The 20,812-nt window shown below is 39.7% G+C and overlaps 1 protein-coding gene across 2 annotated transcripts in view; it reads right to left on the bottom strand.

Moving 5' to 3' along the window:
- Positions 1-10,971: 10,971 nt before the first annotated feature.
- Positions 10,972-20,812, bottom strand: part of znf385d (zinc finger protein 385D) — a 97,037-nt gene continuing 87,196 nt past the window's right edge. The window contains exons 7-8 of one of the 2 annotated variants that reach the window (XM_023266543.3): positions 14,844-14,945; positions 10,972-12,108 (exon numbers count right to left, since the gene is read on the bottom strand). In XM_023266543.3, coding sequence (XP_023122311.2) covers positions 11,857-12,108; positions 14,844-14,945 — 354 coding nt within the window. In that variant the 3' untranslated portion in view covers positions 10,972-11,856. Of the gene's footprint in view, positions 12,112-14,843; positions 14,946-20,812 lie in introns of both variants that reach the window. The other variant, XM_023266542.3, reaches the window with a different exon arrangement.

Genomic DNA, 20,812 nt, shown 5'->3' on the forward strand with positions numbered 1-20,812 from the left:
TTTTTTTCTTTTCTGTTTTCTTTTCCATTCTATCTTTCTTTTGCAATGAATTGTAGCTTTCAAATCCAGCTAGTCTGATCTGATATGAAAATCACTTTGAAACAAAAAATTGTAACAGCAACTGAAAAATCCAAAATATCGAGAAGACCCTGTTGTTTCACTAAATTATGATCAAACCCAACGAAATTACCTGCATTCAGCCACATTATCTTTAAGTAACTGTAAAATCAATTAATTAACTTTGCATTAGTTAACACATGCATATGATTTAATGGACACTTTTATCCAAAGCACCATAAGTATGATAAATGAACACTCAGAGTAGCGCCGGTAGTCCCAGAGGGAATTAAAGGCTGAACTCTGAGAGGTTTAGTGCAGCTCTCTACCAACCCAACTGACTGAAATAAGCTCAATAAGCCTGAGCAGAAGATAAAATCACTAAGCCGAGCTTTTTTCACTCTGCGGGGCTCCAGGAAGGTTATATTAAGAGATTGTGATCTTCCAGCCCCTGCCACCCTGCACACTACCAGTGGATCTTTCATGCCGTATTTGCAGGTCCTGAGCAGATACTTTTCCCTCCATATGGTCCAAATTAAATGTGCTAATGTCTTCTACTGGGATGCTTATTTGGTTCCTTGAGGTGAAATGGAGCAGAGTAAGTATTTATACCATCATGCAGGCTGATATATGAGTCAGTCATTGTCATGGAAGCTCTGCTTTTACTAGTTCGACGTCCTTGAAATTTATAGCACCTCTCAAATGTGTTCATACATGAGTGCTCATGGCTGGACGGTCAGGCACACGCTCACTGCATGTTTATAGCTCGCTGCTATTCGTCAGGGTCAAAGTGTCCGTCTCACTTGACTGACATCTGTTTGAGGCAGTAATTAATGGCTCAATAATTGATGTGGCCGTCATATAGGCAGGGAGGTTCCACAGGAGTTTAGGTCAGGCGGTAATGCATGTTAATGAGAGGTCAGTGAGCAACCTCAGTCTGCAGCACTTGATACTGTACGCTCCATGAAGTGGTGAATATTTCATTTTTAATCATTACTGCTTCTGTAAACTTCAATACAGTAAACAGTGCTGGCAGAAAGCTTTAAAAATGACTTGAATCCATTTATATTCATTTGTTTTAAGCATTCACACAGCAGATGCAATAACCGCAGCTGGTGTGTGTTTGTTGTTTGTCTGGATCTACACAAATCAATACAGAAATGACAAATTATTCCCCAAATTTTCAACAGACTGTATTTTTCAATACTCATTTCATTCGTATGCATTCAAATTACTCAGTTTATTCCTCAGTGAACAGGTCATTCCGTTTACTTCTTTTTTTTTTTTTTACTCCTTGTCACCCTCAGTTTATTACAGCTTTCATTAATGTTTGTTTATTACTAAAATTATGCTCACTAAAGTAATTACTGAGATCCTGGAATGCAACTTTAAACTTACAGGGCCACAAAACAGAGCGGTTAGAAAATCAGAGCAGAGGTTGTAAACAAAACCCCCACATTAGTCATAGTTATTTTAGCATCGGTTTGTTTGACGAGAACAGCTTCATAAAAGCTGATAAAATCGAAGATTGCAGGTGTTAATGAGACCATTCAGAATACAATGGTTATTAATGGAGAAAACAAAGCATTAAAATAGCCGCTATGAGTGCCAATATGGTCTGGGCCCAAATTCAGTAATCATCAATCAAAAATCACTGGAAAATGAGGTTTATAATAGGTTGTTTTATAATTCTGAGCACCATATTTCAGCAGAGTGATTTACATGACAGATTAAACACACAACAGACAAATCTTTCAAACTCAGCACCCCTAGTTTGGATGACATTCTTCCTGGTTAAAATCTGAGGTCTCCAAGCTGAGATTCCTCAGTGGTGTGACTGGATTTATTTAACTGAATTAGACATGTAAAATCAGCGGGGACAAAAACACTCCAAAAATATCCCTGGTATAAAATTTGCTGTCTCTGGGAATCAAGATTTCATGTTCAGTGTTTCCGAGCAAAACCTTTGCAACCGACACAGCTTGCAAATGTGACCTTAGCATTTTGCTTTCTTTTATGGAAGGCTTTATATTTGCTCGCAGGGAGTTGACTCATTCATTCTCCCCCCGCTTTTTCCTTTTTTTTTTTTTTTGGATGATGCCCATCTTCTCAGTTACATTTCATTCCTCATCCATCAGGCTGCTATTGTAAAGAGGTCACAAAGCATTAGAAGTAAGGAGCAATTGAACTGTGACAGCAGCAGCTTGAAGGGTTTTTTTTGTCACTCGCTGTCTGTGGGATTAGCAGCATCAACAGTCATTCTTTAATCAAAGAGCACAAAGCTGTTATTGTGGACCAGATCTTTAAGGTACTTGGTATTTTTGTTGCCTGAAGTCTTAAGCCTCTCTGGAACTTCCTGTCACAGAGATGCACATTGTTTTGATTTTGAGGGGAATGATGGCGTCAGCAATGCGGAAAGTATCTTTCTGACACAGTTAATACATTTTGTATTAATGTAAAGAAGGCTGAAGGTTTTTTTTTTTCAGATATCAACATAAAAGACCCTATTTCTTCACAGAAACAGAGCATGATTACTTTACCAAAACCCAAACGTATTCTTACAATGTTGCTTTTGTTTTGTAATCATACAGCTAGAAAAGTGTGTCACCATTTCCAATCTTTATGTTAAAACTATGCTAACCAGCTTCTGGTTGCTGCTTCACATTTGATAGACAGACATCAAACAGTTATCACTCTTCACATCCGACTCCTCTTTTGTTCAAGATGTCTAACTGTTTCTCCAGTGGTCTTAATTTGCGGTTTCGTGTGCTTCCAAAACAGTAGCCTTTGGTTCATTCTGCAGTCTAACAAATGCACACTTAGTTAAAGGGAGACGAACAGTTAAATTGCACGATGGTCTTCTGTGTCAGCTGTTTAGCGTGAGTCACAGTCGCAGGAGAAAGCAATGCTGTCTATATTCATGAGGACTGTGATAACAGAGCTGTCACACCAGTCCTTGAAATTTCTTAGATTGCCCACATACTGTTTGTGTAGCCACACTGTTAGCAGATTCCCAGATTTTTTGAGAGCCAAATGCAACCTAATGTCTGACAGCGAGACACTTCTCTACCTGTGCGTGATTAAACTCAGTCTCTCCGATGTGGAAAACCATCTCTGCAAGGCATGTCTGATATTTCTAGTGTTGTTACTCTTACCAAGAAATGCTTGGATAAAGAGACACCAGGAGCAACAATTTAGTTTGGATTCAGGTCAAATGATAACTACTAAGGCCATTAGTTTAATTTTCTGAGGTGAAAATTTCCACTTAATAAGACTACAGTATCATTGATGCTCAAAATTAAATGATAAAATGCACAATCTGAAAATGCCCTTTAAATGAAATACATGCGCATTTTGTGAACCAATGCCCCTTAGCAAAATGACTTATTTTTCTGTACCTTTGCAGCTGCTTTTAAGACAGTTTCAAGGCATCATTTTGGTTTAAAATGCATGTTAGTTTTGGATAAAATCATAGACTGTGTATTATAATTGATGAATAAAACATTGTGTCACCCATAGGTATCCTGTGACAATACTGACCTGTCACTTAAAGCAGCTACAATCTTTATTATGCAGAACTTTAAGCCTTAAAAAAAGGTTTAAAAATCCCCCCTATACAGTGGTCAGGAACAAGTAAATTAACTGTAGAGACCACAATTCTTTTTTACACCAGGCAAAAATTTCCGCAGTACAGTTGGGCATTTTAACATGGGACTCTATGGAGATTGACTCACTTTTAGAATCAGCCTCAAGTGGACATTTGCGGAACTGCAGTTTTTGGCGCTTCCACATTGTTTTTTATTTTTGAGCAAAGGAAATTGCCACTTGGTCGAACTGACAAATATCACAGCTGTTGTTTGTCGAGCTGCACGAAAACAGTGCCTCACCAAGTGCACGTCTTTCCCTGACTGCTTGTTTACCTTCATCAAATGCACTTACTTCAGCCAAAGTATGTTTATTGTTGATTTACCATTATAAGGGAGAGTTGGAATTGCCGGAAATTTAACATCAAACAAGCATTCCTGGCCAATTTTCCCTTAAAGTGTAAGTACTTTGGGGAGTGTTGTCATTATTACTGTAATAAGAACCACTTGGTTGGAGTTAGGGAACGATTATTGTCATGGTTAGAAGAATCAAATGTCGACTTTTTGTGGAAAACAGGAAACAGTCATCTCCTGTGTGAAAGTTTTATTGATCCTGACATCGACCCCAACCTCCACCCTCTGCTGACAGTGTGGCTTTCACATTTTCCTTTGATCCCAGTGGATGAGTCATAATTTCTCGAGGGGTTTGTCATTTGCACATGAACATGTGTAATATTTGGACATTTGCTGAAATGATTGATTAGGTTTCTCAAAAGGAAAAATGCTTTGGTGACGTTTTTAAGTGGAGCTCTTTGGGTTGCATGTCATAAGAAGCCTATTGGGAGGAGTTTAGCAATAAAAAGGACAAAATCTAGTTCTCTTTAAAAAAAAAAGTGACTTCTGCATTAATTTTAAATTTCTGGCTGGACTCTGGTTTGAATTCTTCACTCACATTTCTGCTTACAAAATTGAGAATATCTGATCATTTGGTCATTCAAATGGACTAGTATATGCCTAGTGTCTTGTATTACAGGGACATTCTTTAAACAATTGTCAGCCCTAGAAACAAATGTGAACAGTTTTCTATTTATAGAGGGGAACTGAAGCAATGATGCAGCTTGGAAATCCCCTGGAGTTCTTATGTAAAGGAGAGCAACCTGCAAAAACTAACTATGCAGCTCATTGCCAGCTTGAAGCACAGCCTTTATTTCCTTTATGATTTTAGTGATGTTTAAAACTTTGATGGCTCAGTATTGCTCGCCTTCGCGTGTATTATGTGAATTAGTTTACACGGTGGTTACATTTCTAATGCATCCACAGTGCATGTTTTTCATTATAAATACATCACGGCACACCACAGATGCTGCTGTTCTATCTATCAAAGCGATTCCTATGTGTGGGTGGATATGGATAGGTAGATTTATGTGTGTATAAGCATGTATTATGGATATCTGTGTGTATACTGTATGTGCATGTGTGCGTATGTTAAGCAAGTTGCCAGCTCTTTGCACTCAGCCTATTTTGGGCCTCAGTGAGTCACTTGAAAAAACTGCAAAGGTAAACCTCTCAGTGACTCCTCTGCGCACTTCCCCTCTCATTAAATCTTTATCTTTTGTTACTGGAGCCTAAAAGCACTCTGCAAAAACACACAGGACACTAAAACCAGGGCGCCTTTAATGCAGGTGTTCTGTCAAGTTCACAAGCGAGACCGTGTTTCAAAAAGATCGCCGGCCAGGAGCGAGGGTTTTTTGTAAACGTCCAGATGAAGTAAAAATGTCAACGTCTTAATGGAGTGGAATGTTAATTGAGGCGCTTATCAGGATGTAGAATCAAAGCTTTTACACAGACACGGGAAACGGGTTGCCTGGACGTGCCCGGCCCTGCCAGGAGTCCCGGGGGCGTTGTCAGTGCAGCTCATGTCGAGTATCTGTTACAACATCCAGCGCGAGTGCTGTGGCCTTTAGGGTTTTCTCCTCTCAGCCGGCTGGAAATGAAAAATGAAAAACAGCTCAATATAACTAATGAAAAGCAATGAACTCCTTTCTTGTTAAAGTGAAGGAGAAGCACAAAATGATGAATCCGATGTAAGGAATTTGGCCATAACACACAGTGTGACTGTGCCAAGCAGGTAGCCTGCTTATAAATCACCTACACGTGAAGCGAAACAAACAGAAGCTTGTAGAAATGACGACCACGTGCAGGTGAACCTGAAGCAGCTTCATCTATTTATTGATTCCAATGAATGTTTTATTTTAAAGTTCAGTGCCATTTTTACCGTTGCTGTAATTCTGTGTTGTGTGCTCTCACTGGTCATTTCTGTTGCTCAGTGCTGCAAAACCAGATGTCCACATGCTCTTAAATGTTACTGTGGGCTTGTAACATCCGTGTTGGGCTTGTAACTTTAGTAACGTTCATAAATAACTGTGTGCTGTTATTAGTTTTTATAGGCGGAACAGCCAGTGCTTGTTGTAATTCAGTCGCAGCCGAGCAGATGAGGCGACGAGATAAAGCTTTAATTCTGTTGTTGTCTTTGTGGAAGGAAATGTCAAATATATCAAAGATGGGAATTTTTGATCACAGGAGCTGAAAATGTCACATCATTATGGCTCCAGATCCATGACAACAGACTTGCTAGAAAAGAATTTTTTTTTTTTTTCTTTTAATGGTACTTTATCATTCAACTCTACATTGCAGAGGTCAGAATTGTTCTTTCAGCTCAACTACATTTATTTCAGCCTTACTTTTACAGATTTTGCACAATGAAACATACAAAAATGCAACACATAGTTTAGTGTGTGTGTCAGGCTCACATTTCAGGTGTCTATGAGTTGTTAAAAGCACCGCCAAAAAGAGATTTTTTCCTTGTAAACTCTAAACGTCTCACATGGTTTTATTTCAAAAAATGTTTAAATGATCCAATTTCTCACAAAAAATCAACGATGTTGAAGTATTCCAAAACCTGAAAACAGATTTGTGGATCAGACCTTTGTTTCTCTTCATTTTTTTCATGATTTATCTGCTGTCTTTGCATATAAAACTGGATGTAAACACGAGCATTTAGCTGCTAATGCTTATGTACTTTTCCATACAAGACTTTTCTTGTAATGGAGGTTTTTACGTTGCTTTTTTTGCTACTTTTTCTTCAACTAAGGTTCTGAATACTTCTTCCATCAATTTCTCAACTAAATGCTGGCCATGTTTCGAAAAACCTAAAATTATATCCAGATAATCAGGGTGAATTTCCATTCTATTTCTCCTCATTAGTCACTCTGACATCATGCTCATGTTCATTTCAGCAGACACACAAGCAGCAGCAGCAGCTCAAAGAAATACAAAAATGTATACTCATTATTTCTGCTAGCTAATTTACCTGCCTTTTTTGCCATCATATTTGTTCCATTTTTTTGGTTTTGCAAGAAGAAATTACTTCTTCGTTCTTAAGCCTGCAAACAAAGTTCAGATTGACTCGACAGTTTCTGCACCAGACCTGCTTGAATCTGTGTAAATACTGGAGCCGAGGGCTGCGAGCATGAAGCCGACAAATGAGGACACTGAGATCATGTCTTCCATATTTATTTATTTATTTATGATGAATTTGTGGGTTTATCCTTACATATGTTGCTGAATATGTTGATCGACCTTCTAGACTCCATATGTTTAAATCTGGCTACTTTTAGGCCAATAAAAGTAATAAATGAAGCACTTTATTCTTGGAAATATCGAAAGGTTGATCATTTTATTTCTTCAATTGGCATTTATTGTACGATAAATACTAGATCAATCTTTGCCAGATGAATAGACCTGCAGAGAAATAAATAGTTGTGGATTTAGAAACAGAATATACTGAGAATATTTAGTTTTTCTGTTTCACATTCTCTTTACAGACAAAATTTTTCAAAATGACAAATGGATGTAATTTAGTTCATAGTCTTGAATCATGGTTCCACTGAAGTTCACTTGATTTCAGCATTAGTCTGGTCATCAGCTAGAGCCACAAACGGAGATTTTCTCTCCTCTGAGTCACTCTCAGACCTAATCTACATTCCAGTGCTCGCTTGGTTGGACATCCAGCTGTTCACAGCGTTTTTCCCTGCTGACAGAGAAGGAGTCAGGCAGTGTTTTTCTGCTGATAGCTCTCCTGAACAGCAGATAGAGAGACTCCGCATCCCACTTACAGATGTTTGTGATCATCGCTCCAGTGAGGTTAAATGGAAGCGAGATGGTGGCCAGAGATTCAGCTCACAGAGCAGCAGCCTGCTCCTCGGGGCGGCCGGCTGTATTAGTTTTGGAGAGCGAGCAGGGGCTTCGATGGAAAGAAGCTCCCTCATGTGGACAGCTTTCATGCGTCGGGGAATTTGGGGCTACAAACGAGGGGTGGATGAATAAGCTTTTGGGTTCATGGAAAAGTTCACAGACCGAGCAACTGAGTTTAATACGTAGCATATGAGTTATGGTGTTGTGGTGAATTGGTGCATCTCCAAAATGCTAAAGCGCTCAAACCTGCTTTGGTCAGTGATGTTATTTCCTGGATGGAAGGAAGCCATCTGGGTTTAAAGATGTCAGACATCATGAGTGTATTTATGGTGTGTGTGCAAGCATGCAGAGTCTGTAAATTTATTTTTTTGCATGGCCTGACATTTATCTACCACGTGTATGTGTTTTTATAGAGGCCCGCATTCATCTACCTTAACATACTGCCACTGTTAAATGAATTTAAGGGGTGCAGAAAAATGTAAATGACTGTACATGTGTTGCTTCCTCTGCGTTCATTCTGTTTGTCTCATGCGTGTTAATGTGGTGCACAAAGACAGACTTAGAGAACAAAGAGGGAATGAAAAGAGGGAGAGAATTAGCTTTTGTTCTAGAAAACAAAACAAAAAAAAAACACATCAGTAAGCCACACTATTGCACTGGGTGACATATTCCTTCATTACCATAAACACACACACACTCTAGTTTATTTTGACTCATTCCCACATGCACCGCCCTGCTGCCGCAAATACTTAGTGGCGCTCCAAATGTGTAATAATTCACAGCTGAAAATATCCCCTAACAAGCATGCGACTTACTGTTTGCTTAAAACTACAGTGCCCAGCTGTTTAATGAAAGGGCTTCTATTTAAAAAATGGTTTACATCTGAAGTAGCTGACAGGCTGCAGTAAACATGACTGCATCCAGCTAATTATCAAGATCATGAGCTCTGCTGCACTGATATTCCTATAGATGACGCTTCAGTCAGCACCACTTCCGCCTGTTTGCCAGATTGTTGCACTGAATTTACACAGTTTCACATCACTTATGGACCCTGCAGCTCTGCGTGCTCGTTTTAAGTAAACACAACATCATTACTTCATCACTATGAATGATTGCATTGAATTTAAATTTGCCAGCGGCAGCATTTCTAGCAGGATTCCAGGGTTGTTTCTGCAGTTACACAGTGCAGACATCATATTTTGTCAGGGATAGTCGGGGTGGAGTTGTATTAGGAATTTTAATTCTGCATCCTGACTATGGATTTTATATTCTGAAGGTGCGTGTGCATTAATAAAGCCCAATGTAGTGATCTGTGTCTGAACTGTGGAAAAGTGAATAATAATAAAGTAAGCATCCTTCAGTTGGCGGTAGAAGATATTTTAAAGTTTCTCCCTGGTCATTGAAAGTAGCATATTTAGAAGTTTTCTTTGTGAAAATATTCTCTTAAAGGTTTAAAATGGATTAGATGTAACTCTACACCATTGCTTCCTTTAGAATATACAGATCTATGAAGTCACCCACCTCTTTCTGCAGCCCAGCACATCAGATCACCTATGACTCTGATCAGACACTGTAGAACTGATCTAATATTGGAGTAATTCAGGCATACATGGTCACACTGAAAACTGATACTGTAAAAGAATAATGATACAGAAAGTCCCAAAAGGGCTCCTTTGATTTGTTACATATGAAACCCCAGAAACCTGAATCCATGTCTTTGAGGCTGTCCTCAGTAGGCTGCAGTTTCAATATATAAACATTTCACTCATATTGTGTCTCTCAGCGGATCAATAACACTATATGGACATATTAACAAGATGAAAAAAACTTGATTATGATGAGGGAGTCTTGTGGTTACAAGAGTTTGGGATGCTTTCTTTTATTGTAAGTATTGCTCTATGAATTTGGCTTATGTGTTCAGAATTTGACTTTTGAATTAAATTAAACGTTCAAAAATCTTGGAAAACCAAATGATTCATGTTGCAGATACACAGCTGCGCACTGGTTGGTCAAGAATTATGCTATATGGATCTTGGTGGCTAACAATGTCACCTCACTGCTAGGTGGATGTGTTTTCTCCAGGTATCCACCGTCCAAAGACATGCATGGTAGCGTAATTGGTGATTCTAAATTGGCTGAAGGTGTGAGTGTGAGTGTGCATGGATGTCTCTGTGTGTGTGTGTGTGTTGGCTCTGTGATGGACTGGTGACATGTTCAAGGTGTACCATGAATGCCTTTTATCCAATGTCAGCGGATATATGCTCCAGCCCCCCATGACGCTCCACAGGGTAAAGCAGGAACATCAGATTGATGGATGAACAGTTCTTGCTAATACATTATGATGCTTTAAACATACATTACCATGACAGCACATGTGTCATTAAGGCTGTATTCAACCAAAGAAAATCGTGGTCGACTGAATCGCACACTTACATTTTTTAATCTCTAAACAATACACTCTATCTGCTAGCCTTATAAGCTAAAATGAAGTATAAATAAACATAAAAACTCATATTTGCAGCATATTTAGTCATTTTAAGCATATTGTATTATGCTGAAATGACGACAGACTCTGAGCAGGCTAGCTGCCCATATTCATATGAGGTCTGAAAGTAGAACTTAACTGGTGATCCTCACAAGAACTATTGAGAAATTATCTGTCATGTTCCTTGTTGAGCTGTGATAAACAAACAGCTGTTTGCAAATTAACGCTTGACTTATTGGCCATCTGTTTGAACAAAATGCAGCCACACTGACAGCTTGTTTGATATGGTGTCCGTTAGTTTGGAGCCGACTCTGAGTAAACATTCAGGAAACATTAAATCTCAGCAGTCTCCTTTAGGTTGGATGAGTTCAGTGCTGTGGAAAAACAGGAGGGTTCACTGGTTGTCTGTTTCTCACACTGCAAAAATAGTGGAATAATCCCAGAAGGCTTTTCTTCTCATGAAAGTAACACTGGTGATTGACTGATTAATAAGAAATGGGTTGGATGGGAGCAGGTCCACCAGCCAATCAACCAGCTGACCTGGACACTGCAGCCACTGTGTGATATGATCCATTAAATTACCACCAGCAATAACAAATTAGGGCTCTTTTATTTGAAATTCTTCACCATTTACACACTGACAGTTAACATAGACAAGCCTTTGTGGTCCCTCTGGCCCGAGACATGGTCAGTGATAATGTGTGCTGGATATCGACTGGGATGGCTTTTGATGGATGGAAAGGTCTCTCGCGCACACATCCCAATGCACACACACACACACACTCATACATACTCGGACTAGCACACATGCAGAAGTACACACTCACACACACATACAGATATGCAAGGACGAATACAAAAAACGCACATTACGACACATACTAACCATCTAACACAGTCTAGCCATCTAATGTAGACATCAACAGAGGAGGGGCTTAAAGTGCATACAGGAACAGAGGAGGGCCTTGCTCGCTCTTATGATTAGTAACAATCTTTTAAATTATGAGTGAGAGTAATCCTCCACTAAAGCAATGAACTTAGTGCCACGCTGTATCTTTACAAAAAGCATACCCACACTGTATTTTTAGCTCAAACTGTGGCTTGCATCATGAAATAATGACACTGCATAGTTCACGGGGTTAGTCTTATACATTATTGCGGTACAATGTAAGTCCAAATCCGGGGGCTGGGTATGAGGCTGCAGAATGGCACAGAAAGCATATACAGTCCAGTGAGATAAGAGAAATAAATCCAGCACAAACAAGCACCCAATGCTTCGCTGCTGCAAATGAGAAATAATCCATACAAGGAGAGGTGAGAAGTAATCAAGGTCTGATCATGGCATGGAGATGTTCAGTATCCCGGATGCATAGAAGGAGTACAGATGCTGAGAGGACTCCTTGGCCTGGTCTGGGTGACCCACATGGTTTGGTCCTTGACTGGAGGCTGAGTGCAGCTCCACCTGGGTCAAACAGGTCAGTAAGGGGCAAATAGGACTTGTGGGTGGGAGGTCCTGATAGGCCCAGGGGCTGGGCGGAGCAGTGCAGTGGGGAGGCTCTGTGTCTGGAAGAGGGTGGGGGTCGGGGTGTGATTGGTGGCGTGGTTTGTGCGGTGTGGGAAAGAGTTGCTGATGGCGGCGGCAGCTGCTGCCACTGCTGCCAGGTGAGCAGGTATGATCTGAGCGCTCAGAGGCTGACACTGGCGCTCCTTTCCCAACAGCAACTTTATCTGCTGGAGAAAGACAACATACAGTTAATACAGCCAGTATGTACACAGGATAAGCAAAATAATGGAAATATTTCAATACTCCGCCAAGGAACGCGGCAGAGTTATGTGACGATCGGCGTACATTTGCCTGTGAATCTGTCTGTCCGTCTGCAACATTACTCAAAAGCAGACAAACGGATTTGGATGAAATTTTCAGGGAAGATCAGAAATGACACAAGGACCAAGTGATTAGATTTTGGCAGTGATGCGGCTTATAGTCTGGATCCACAGATTTAAGTATTTTCCATTGCTAGATATAGCGGCCGGCACAGCATCACCATGACAACAAGTGAACGCTGTGTCAGTTACCTGCATCAATTCACTCGACCCGCTACATATTTTGGTCATGCAGTTCTGTACATAACGTACGCATGCACAACACATGCCTGTGCTCACGCAAGATATTTTTGAAATGTATTTAGTTAGTTTGTGGGTCAATCTATATTAAATGGCCAGACTCTATGTTGCTGTGATTTCTGAATACACAAATTGAAGAATGAACAGTCTTGGTGGAGTACTGCACTCTAAGAGTGATTTTCTTGTTAAAAACAACGTAACCAAATCAGCAGTGTAAAATATGCCACAAAGCAAAACTGCATTTGTACCAGGGTGGAGTATCATTTGAAATGTAATGCATTACTTACTTAATAATCTGCAGTTTGGTTTTAATAGAAGAAGCCACTTCTCATATATCAAACGTTGCCACAGTAAGAGCAAGCAGCTGTACAAGAATCTTGCCTGAATATAAATTAAATGGGCAAAATGTGGATTTAATCAAGAACTTAATGACAGAAGAAAAAGTAAAATTTAAGAATCCCAACAGATTTTCTACTTGGTGTTGGTTAGCAGGACAACAGCTTATTCAAAGAGGCCACTTCTGATCCTTGAGGCACCCATTTTTGCTACTTTTTGCCATTTTCTTTAACAATCGACAACAGTGCATTTGTCAGCATCCTGCACACAATAAACGGCCGGTTAGTTAAAAATGTGGCCGTTAACTGTTTGTTTCTTTTGCTGTCATTTCCCAGTCTGTGCCTTGACACAACCCCTGCAACATACTGGAGTCACAAACAGGGTTTCACTTGTGAATTTGATGTTTTACAAGAAGCACAAATAAACAGACAACAACAGAAGCTCTGCTGCTGCTGCAGAGAGCTGAGGCCAGAGAGCTTAACGGAGCATCAAGCAGGTGCCAGAAATCAGCTGCTAATTGCTGAAACTGTTCCACATGATGTGCAAAAACCAGAGCTGGTTTGAGAAGCAGCCATGAAAATGTCAACCCCTTCATTATTTTTCAGTTGTTTCACCAATCTACCTGCAAGATGGGCAACAGGGATGTGAGAAATTTGCCTAAATATTATTAGGCAAATCACCCTAATAAGAAGCATTTTGTGGCAGTGCTTTCACAGTGAAGATTTAAGTGTTCCAAAGTAAAAGCCTTTGATTTTGTGTGGAAATTTGAGGATTGCTTTTGGAGTGAAGTCTAGTAGGTTTTAACTGGATAAGAAGAAAGGAAAAGGAATAAAAGAATCAAAGGCAAATAAGAAATGACAGTGACAGACAGGCTGACAGCACCCAACCTCTGGCAACAGCCCAACCAGGTGAAAAGGTCACTGAAGTTATCTGGCTTAATCTTCTGTATCAGTGATGGAAAAGCTATGCTCTCACTGCACCAGTATGGCAGCAGTTGTCATGGGTTATCAATCACTGAGTCAGGCATCGAAACCCTATGGGAAGCATTCTTTACTCGGCGCTCATCAGAGAAGCTCCTCTCCGTTAACTCAGTCAATGATGGGTTTCAGAAAAAGTCATTTCCCCCACACTGGTAACCCCCGTGCTTCGTCTCGGCAAACAGTGGGTGTGATGAATGCCGTTTTCAGATGCCTTTTGTTAGATGAAAAGTTAAGCTCTCCTTTATCTTTCCCTCATTGAATCCATATGGCTCTGTCATGCATCCTACTGATCGTGCGTCATGTGACACTCAGAAATCGACTTTTCAACCCGCCTGGAGTGCAGGAAGGCCTGGCTCTGCTACAAAGAACAGCGAGTGCCAGGAAGTTAAACAATCACCTCAGCAAAGTATTTCAGTGCACTTCTCACATTCTGTGGTCCGTCAGCTGGCCTGACTCTAATTTCAACTGCTGTGATGCCAAAGACCACACGGCGAGGCGCTCCAAATAAGTTAAAAGAGACATTTACAATCACCTCGAAGCTGTATTCAACCCAGGTCTGTATTCCACCTCAGATGAGCCATCACACATGCCAGTTTTGTCAATAAAATATCAAGTTTTCAAATTAAATTCAGTTGTTCCCTCCTGCTACAGAGATTAAATGAAAGCTAAATAGATAGGTGATCCAGTTATGAAAGCTGAGTCTTTACTGACTTTCGTGCGGTTGAGTAGACCGCTGTAACACTTCAGCAAAGATGAGCAGGATTTTTAAAATTCTGTGTGCAGATTTTTCTCTCTCCCATAAAAACAAAGTAGGACCGGAGACATTGAACTGCAAAAACTGCAAGTGACTGGGGTAGGAGAGAATGACAATGAAGACAGCTTCAAATATCAAACAATAGCTGCTTCTTGTGCGTTGATAAATCAGACTCCTAAGAGGCCATTTAGAGGTGAGTCAGTGTGATTGTTGAGTCAACAACAGGACTTGTGTAGCTGATAAGATGGCTGAGGTGTGTAGTGACTCACCGGCTGCTTGGTCTGGCCTTTCTGCGGTTTGCTGTAGGGGCTGTATTTAGGTTTGGCTGGTTTACCTGCTGCTCGGTCTTTATGACGCCGACTGCTGATGTGCTGAAAAGGGAGACAGAAAACAAGCTTGGAATGAGCCAAAGAGGGAGGCTTATTATAATACTGGTGTCAGCGTGTCACTTTACTGTGGGTAATGCAATATGCAAATAGACTTTTCACATTAAAATAATAATGAACAGAACAGAAAGGAGCACTGATTTTGCATTTCTGTCTGTGACTTTGTATGCACACACACTAAAAAAAAGTAGACATTTTCACTAATGATGCAGCTTGTTGTTGGAGTTAGTTTGACTGTGTCTACCAAGACAATCCAGGGAGGTCAAGGCAGAAAAATTAAAGCTGTGAAGACAAAGAAAAGCCAAGCTGCCAAGGCGGGCTTCAACGACGAGGAGGGAGAAGCTGGCTGACTCTCCTGTGAATGCGCATGACTGGTTCCAACTTCGTGATGGCTGTCTATGTAACCATGGCAACAAAGGGGAATTATCCAGGTTTTAATCTTGCTGGCACCTGTTCACCAGCAGGTGAGCATCAGGCTAAATTTGAAACACTGAACATGAATGTAACCAGGCGACTGTAGTTCCTAATGTCTTAGAAGTGGCTGGAGTTTGAATTGTTGAATCAGAATTCTCCAGGGAGCTTTGATGTTTTATAGCAGTCTTATGGAAAAAGCTTCATTTGGATATTTCTTGTCTGGTCTGATGGTGGTGCATTTTATAGGACTCATCCTCTGGGTTCCAGGAATACCAGCAAATGTAATGGAAAATGAACAGGTTTTTCAAGATATCCTGTCAAACAAATGTATATGTCAAGGGAAAGGTTTTATTAGATGGTGGCACTAAGAATAATTATTCCTTAAACCAGTGGTCCCCAAGCCTCAGGGTGCAGACCGGTACTGGTCCGTGGGCCATTTGGTACCGGGCCTCACAAAAAGTATAAATAACTTATATTATTTCTGTTTTATTGATCATCTGAGTCTGAATGGTGTTTTATTTTGACAAATGACCGGATTCTCTCCATTACATCTGTCTATGACTCACTCTTCATGCATGTCAAGACGCTTGTCTCACTCATGTGATACGTTACCGCTAAAATTAAACCCACAAGTCTTTGGAAAGTTTCTTTGAGAAGAGGAAGAGCCCAGTGAGGAGACAGAAGAGCCTATAACTTCCAAGAAAAAGAAAGTTGCATTTAACAGACAATACCAAGAGTCCTACTTAAAATATGGATTTATCGTGACAGGTGATTCCAATGCAACAAGCCCGCTCTGCATAATATGCGGCGACTGGCTCTCTAATAAGGCAATGAAGTCTTTAAAACTGCTTCGCTACTTGGAGACCAAGCACCCTGCAATAAAAGACAAGCCTTTGGAGTATTTTGAAAGAAAAAAGCGTGAACAATAAGGACAGAAGCAATTACTGAGGGCCACCACATCAATAAATGCGAGTGCACTGAGAGCATTATACTTGGTTGCTAACCGTATTGCTAAGGCTAAGAAGCCATTCACTGCTGGTGTAGAATTGATCCTGCCCACCACTCGCTGCAGAGAAACAAGCTCAGGGCTCCCACTGAGTCAGTGTTATGGTGAATTGTAGTTTTTCATGCAATTTATATTTGTTTTTGTCGTGTATCTTATTTTGAAGGCATGTTTAAATGTTACCATAGCAATCAGAGCATTAGGGGGCAGAGAAGGTGTTACTTATGTTATGTTGGTGGCCCGATGTTATGAGGATGTACACAGTGTATTCATATTTATTGTTATATTTAACAATACCACAGTTTTCATGCCCTAAATCCTACAATATTATATATTATGCAAATTTACCCAACTAACTTAAATATTAGGCTTAAGACCTCACAATAGCATTTAATATGCAGATTTACCTGACTAAATTAAATATCTAGATTTAGACCCTACATTATTATATGCATTTCAAATTTACCAGACTAACTGAGATATATATTTTAAGACCCTAACATATAATCTAAAATCCAAATTGACTTGACTAACTTATCTCCTGCTTTGCCCTCTGGTTTAGTTTGACTGCATCAATTTTTTTATTTATTCAAGAAGCCTTGTTTAAACTGCATTTAGGTTTTTCCTCCCTGCGCTCCTGAAAAAATACAATGTTCAAACCTTCTTTCTTAGCAATCTGAAAGGAGTGTTGGGATGTTATTGTAGTAATATCACTCACAAGTATGCGCGAAGTGTTGTGAAACCTGGTGAAAATCCATGTCAAAATCAGATTTGTCGCTGGATAAAAGAATCTGTAAATGTGAATAAGCTTTGTACATTTGTAAAGATGTCTGCAAATTTTCACAGCAAGAAGCTGAATGCGAATCTTCTTCAGTGAAAGCTGTGAGCAGAAATCAGATGAAAAGGAGAACTCAGTGAGAGGTGCGCCTGAAAGGGAAAGGAAGAATTTGGCTCTTTTGGTTGAGAAAATGAAGCCAAATACTTAAAACTCAGTTTTTTAAAAAAGAAAAGCATCTTGCATTGAGTTTTTGAATGCACTCATTGGGAGAATATTTTATACATTTCAATACAAATTTAAGACTTTCAGACTCTTTAACTCATGCAAATCTCTGCAAACTATACATTTGGAGATTACGTTCACACAAACAGATTTAGATACATCTTTGTAACTCTCCACACACATTTGCAAATAATATTGCAACAGAAGAGCAATTCCACAGAAATACTAGCTATTTTTATTTGTATTGGTAATATTGGAGATGGTTGTGATGCTTTACAGATGCGCCTGAATCGGACTCAATTCCACTTATTGTGGAGAAACAGAGGGGGCCAAGACCAAAAATACACCTCTTATGTCAAGGTAAAAACTATTCCAGCTTCATAGGTTTCATTGTAAATAGTGCAGCTCGAGCACAGCAAGGTACGCTGCAGAGTGGTTTTACAAAATGGCACATTATGTTTCCATGTTAAATGAGAACATATGTGGGTTTTCTGATGTAGAAAGACTATAATCAAGCAGTGGATCCGAATAAACAAAAAGACAAGAATGCAGACTGACACATACAGAAATACTGTCTAACCTCAAGCCAATAAATAATTCAGTGTGTGTGTACATGTTGAAAACAAAAGGCAGATTTCTGGCTGTGTGTAAATTTCACAACTTTGCGATGGATTTAACAATCACACTTTTCTTCTGGTTTCAAGCTGTAACTGAAATTTGTCATGCTGGATTCTTTTCAGAGAGAATCGCTGCTGTTCAGAGGTACTCAGTAAAAGGCCTCGCATGAAAAATTCATACAAAGCCTGTCTGTTTTCAGGGACAAATCTCAAGGTTAGCTCAGACAAAAGCCAGTGGTTTTCAGGTATTGTAGATGACATACCCTCCCATGACAGAATGATCAGCAGCTACAAGAAAAGCAGATTTGCGGACTGCCCAACGTCAGCTAGCAGGATACACGGGGAGAGATTTCAGCCGAGTCAAAGAGATTTTAGTTTTCTTGCAACTGCAGATGGTTTAACATCATATTAAAGCTGAGGGAGGCTCTCTTTGTATTCATTTTTATGGCGTCATTGGACAAAAAAAATCAAAAATAACCTTTCGGAATAAAGTAATTCTCAGTGGTCTCAGAGGAAACAAGATTTCTGCACCTCCTCTCGGCTCCGTTTTCAGGCTTTAGAAAATCTTGCCCATAAAGGGAGACTTCAGCCAATCACGGGGCTTTTCACACAGAGCACAAAGAGCAACAAAATCCACAGTCAGAGTAGGACATGATGGTGCAGTTTGGGGTTTTTTGGCTGCTGTCACATTTTTATTCTCTGTGGACTCATTTTTCCCTGTAGTATAAAGTTCTGCATCTGTATGGAAACTAGAAGTAGAGACAGTAAGATAAAGAAAAACACAGTGCTATAAACCATGGAGAGAGACAAAAACATTATTTATTCTCTAGGTTTCACAAAAATGGATTCAAATAGAAATTTTCTAGTGCCTCCACATGCTATAGATAAAGCACTTGACTGGCCTGTTTAGATTTTCACAACCTTTACAAACTCTGTTTTTCACACTTCTCTGCACATCAGCTCTACACAGACATTTCACCATGCTGAATGTATCTTCCAACAACTTGCTGACAACATGCTCCTCTGTACACCGTTTTTTCAGCTGCATTTATTGTATTGATCAGTTATACTTTATTTTCTTCTTAGTCTCGTTGTTTCCTCTGTGCTCTATTTCAAGAATCAAGAATCTTTATTGTCATTGTGTTTCCACACAGCAAAATTACAATTGGTGACGCCCAGCTATATATAAAAAATAGAAAGGCACACTATGTACAAATAAAATTTTAAAAAATGTAATGGATATAAATATGTAAGCTGTCTTAGTGCACATGAGCAGTAGGATGAGTGTAAAGTGACTCAGTTCTTTATTGCACATAGTGAGTCTGTTGTGTGTGCGGGGGGGGGGGATAGATTGGACAGCTCTTGGATAAAAACTCTTTTTGAGTATTTAAACACAGCCTGCAGTTTACGTGAAAATGAACTGACTTTTTGTTGCGTGATGGTTGATCAGAGCTGAGTCACACAGGTTCCGAGTTGTCCTGAGGAGCAGAGATTTTTTTAATTTTATACACAATTTTGCACAAACTGTTTTATTTTTGGTGAATTTTTGAATGAGACATGTAGAATACATTGGTTTTGATGAAATACTTTTAAGTTCATTTCTGGCTCTTTTTCCAGATTGAACCGTATGTCCCATATGCTATGTTCAAAGGCCATTGGAAAGTGGAAATTCTCGTGTTTTAACTTGCCTTTCAAACAAGATTTTGCACATTTTGGGGTTCAGATTGAGAAGGAACCTCAGCAGAGTAGAGTTCAAATCCTGCGTGTAACCATAAACAAATGTTGACTTTTATCTTGACTATTTTTGTGAGCCTGAAGTGTACATAAACAATACTGTAGCTGTAAGGGTAGGGCTGTATTTTTAGACTCTGGCTTTTTTTAAAATGTGTTTTATATTTTTGACTACTGCACCTTAAACTAGGAGCACGTTTTCCTGATTGCTTCCTTTACTAAGTGTATTTCTACTGGCGGAATTTAATTTCTTGGCCATGCGTAGTATTCCACCAGATTTCTTCAGGGTTTCTGCAAGAATTCATGTGTGTGACACAGACTTAAAACAGGGAAAGCAGGATGAAAGAAGAAATCATATGTCTGTGCATCTGTGTATCCAAGTCCAACAGGAAGTGAATATTGACACTATAGTCTCTGAGGCTAAATACATTTTTTTCCTCTTTTTTTTGACCTTTTATGATTTTATTTGATAGAGACAGAGAGAGACAAGAAATGCGAGGATGCAGAGCAGAGCGATGCCATGCAGCAAACGTTCCAACCAGCTGGGAATCAAACTGTAGACTTACTGCTTGGGGCATTTGCTCCCATGTGTTTTCTGCCCCAACCACTCCACTATCACCCTAAATATGTAGATTTCCAAAGACGGCACAGCGGACTACTAATGAAATTCAGACAAATCGTGTGCTCTCACAATGGCACATCAATGTATCCAAATCCTCTGAACCAAAAACTGAATCCAGTCTTCAAGCAGCAGCTTCATATATCACTAATATGTTTCAAACATGACGTTTGAATTTCACAAATGTGGTAGAGGGTGAAGGAGAAATTTGATTACAGAGCAGCTGCAGGTAAATGCAGCCTTTGCAGTAATGAGGTCATTACTGTGCATGTAATTGTTTTCCTTCTTTAACCTGATTTCTCCATGTAACGCTGGCGTCTGGTGTGCTTGTCAGTGAATGGCAAGGAAATTAAAAATACATGTTTAAGTTCTAACCCCTGTTCTGACTGTCCAGTCATGTCAAATATTTGTCAAAAGCAATCATTCTGTGTTTTTATATGGATTTTCTCCCCACCTGTTCTCTGGCTG

Source organism: Amphiprion ocellaris, chromosome 9 (genome assembly GCF_022539595.1).
Source record: "Amphiprion ocellaris isolate individual 3 ecotype Okinawa chromosome 9, ASM2253959v1, whole genome shotgun sequence".
In the NCBI taxonomy this organism is placed as follows: Eukaryota; Metazoa; Chordata; class Actinopteri; family Pomacentridae; genus Amphiprion; species Amphiprion ocellaris.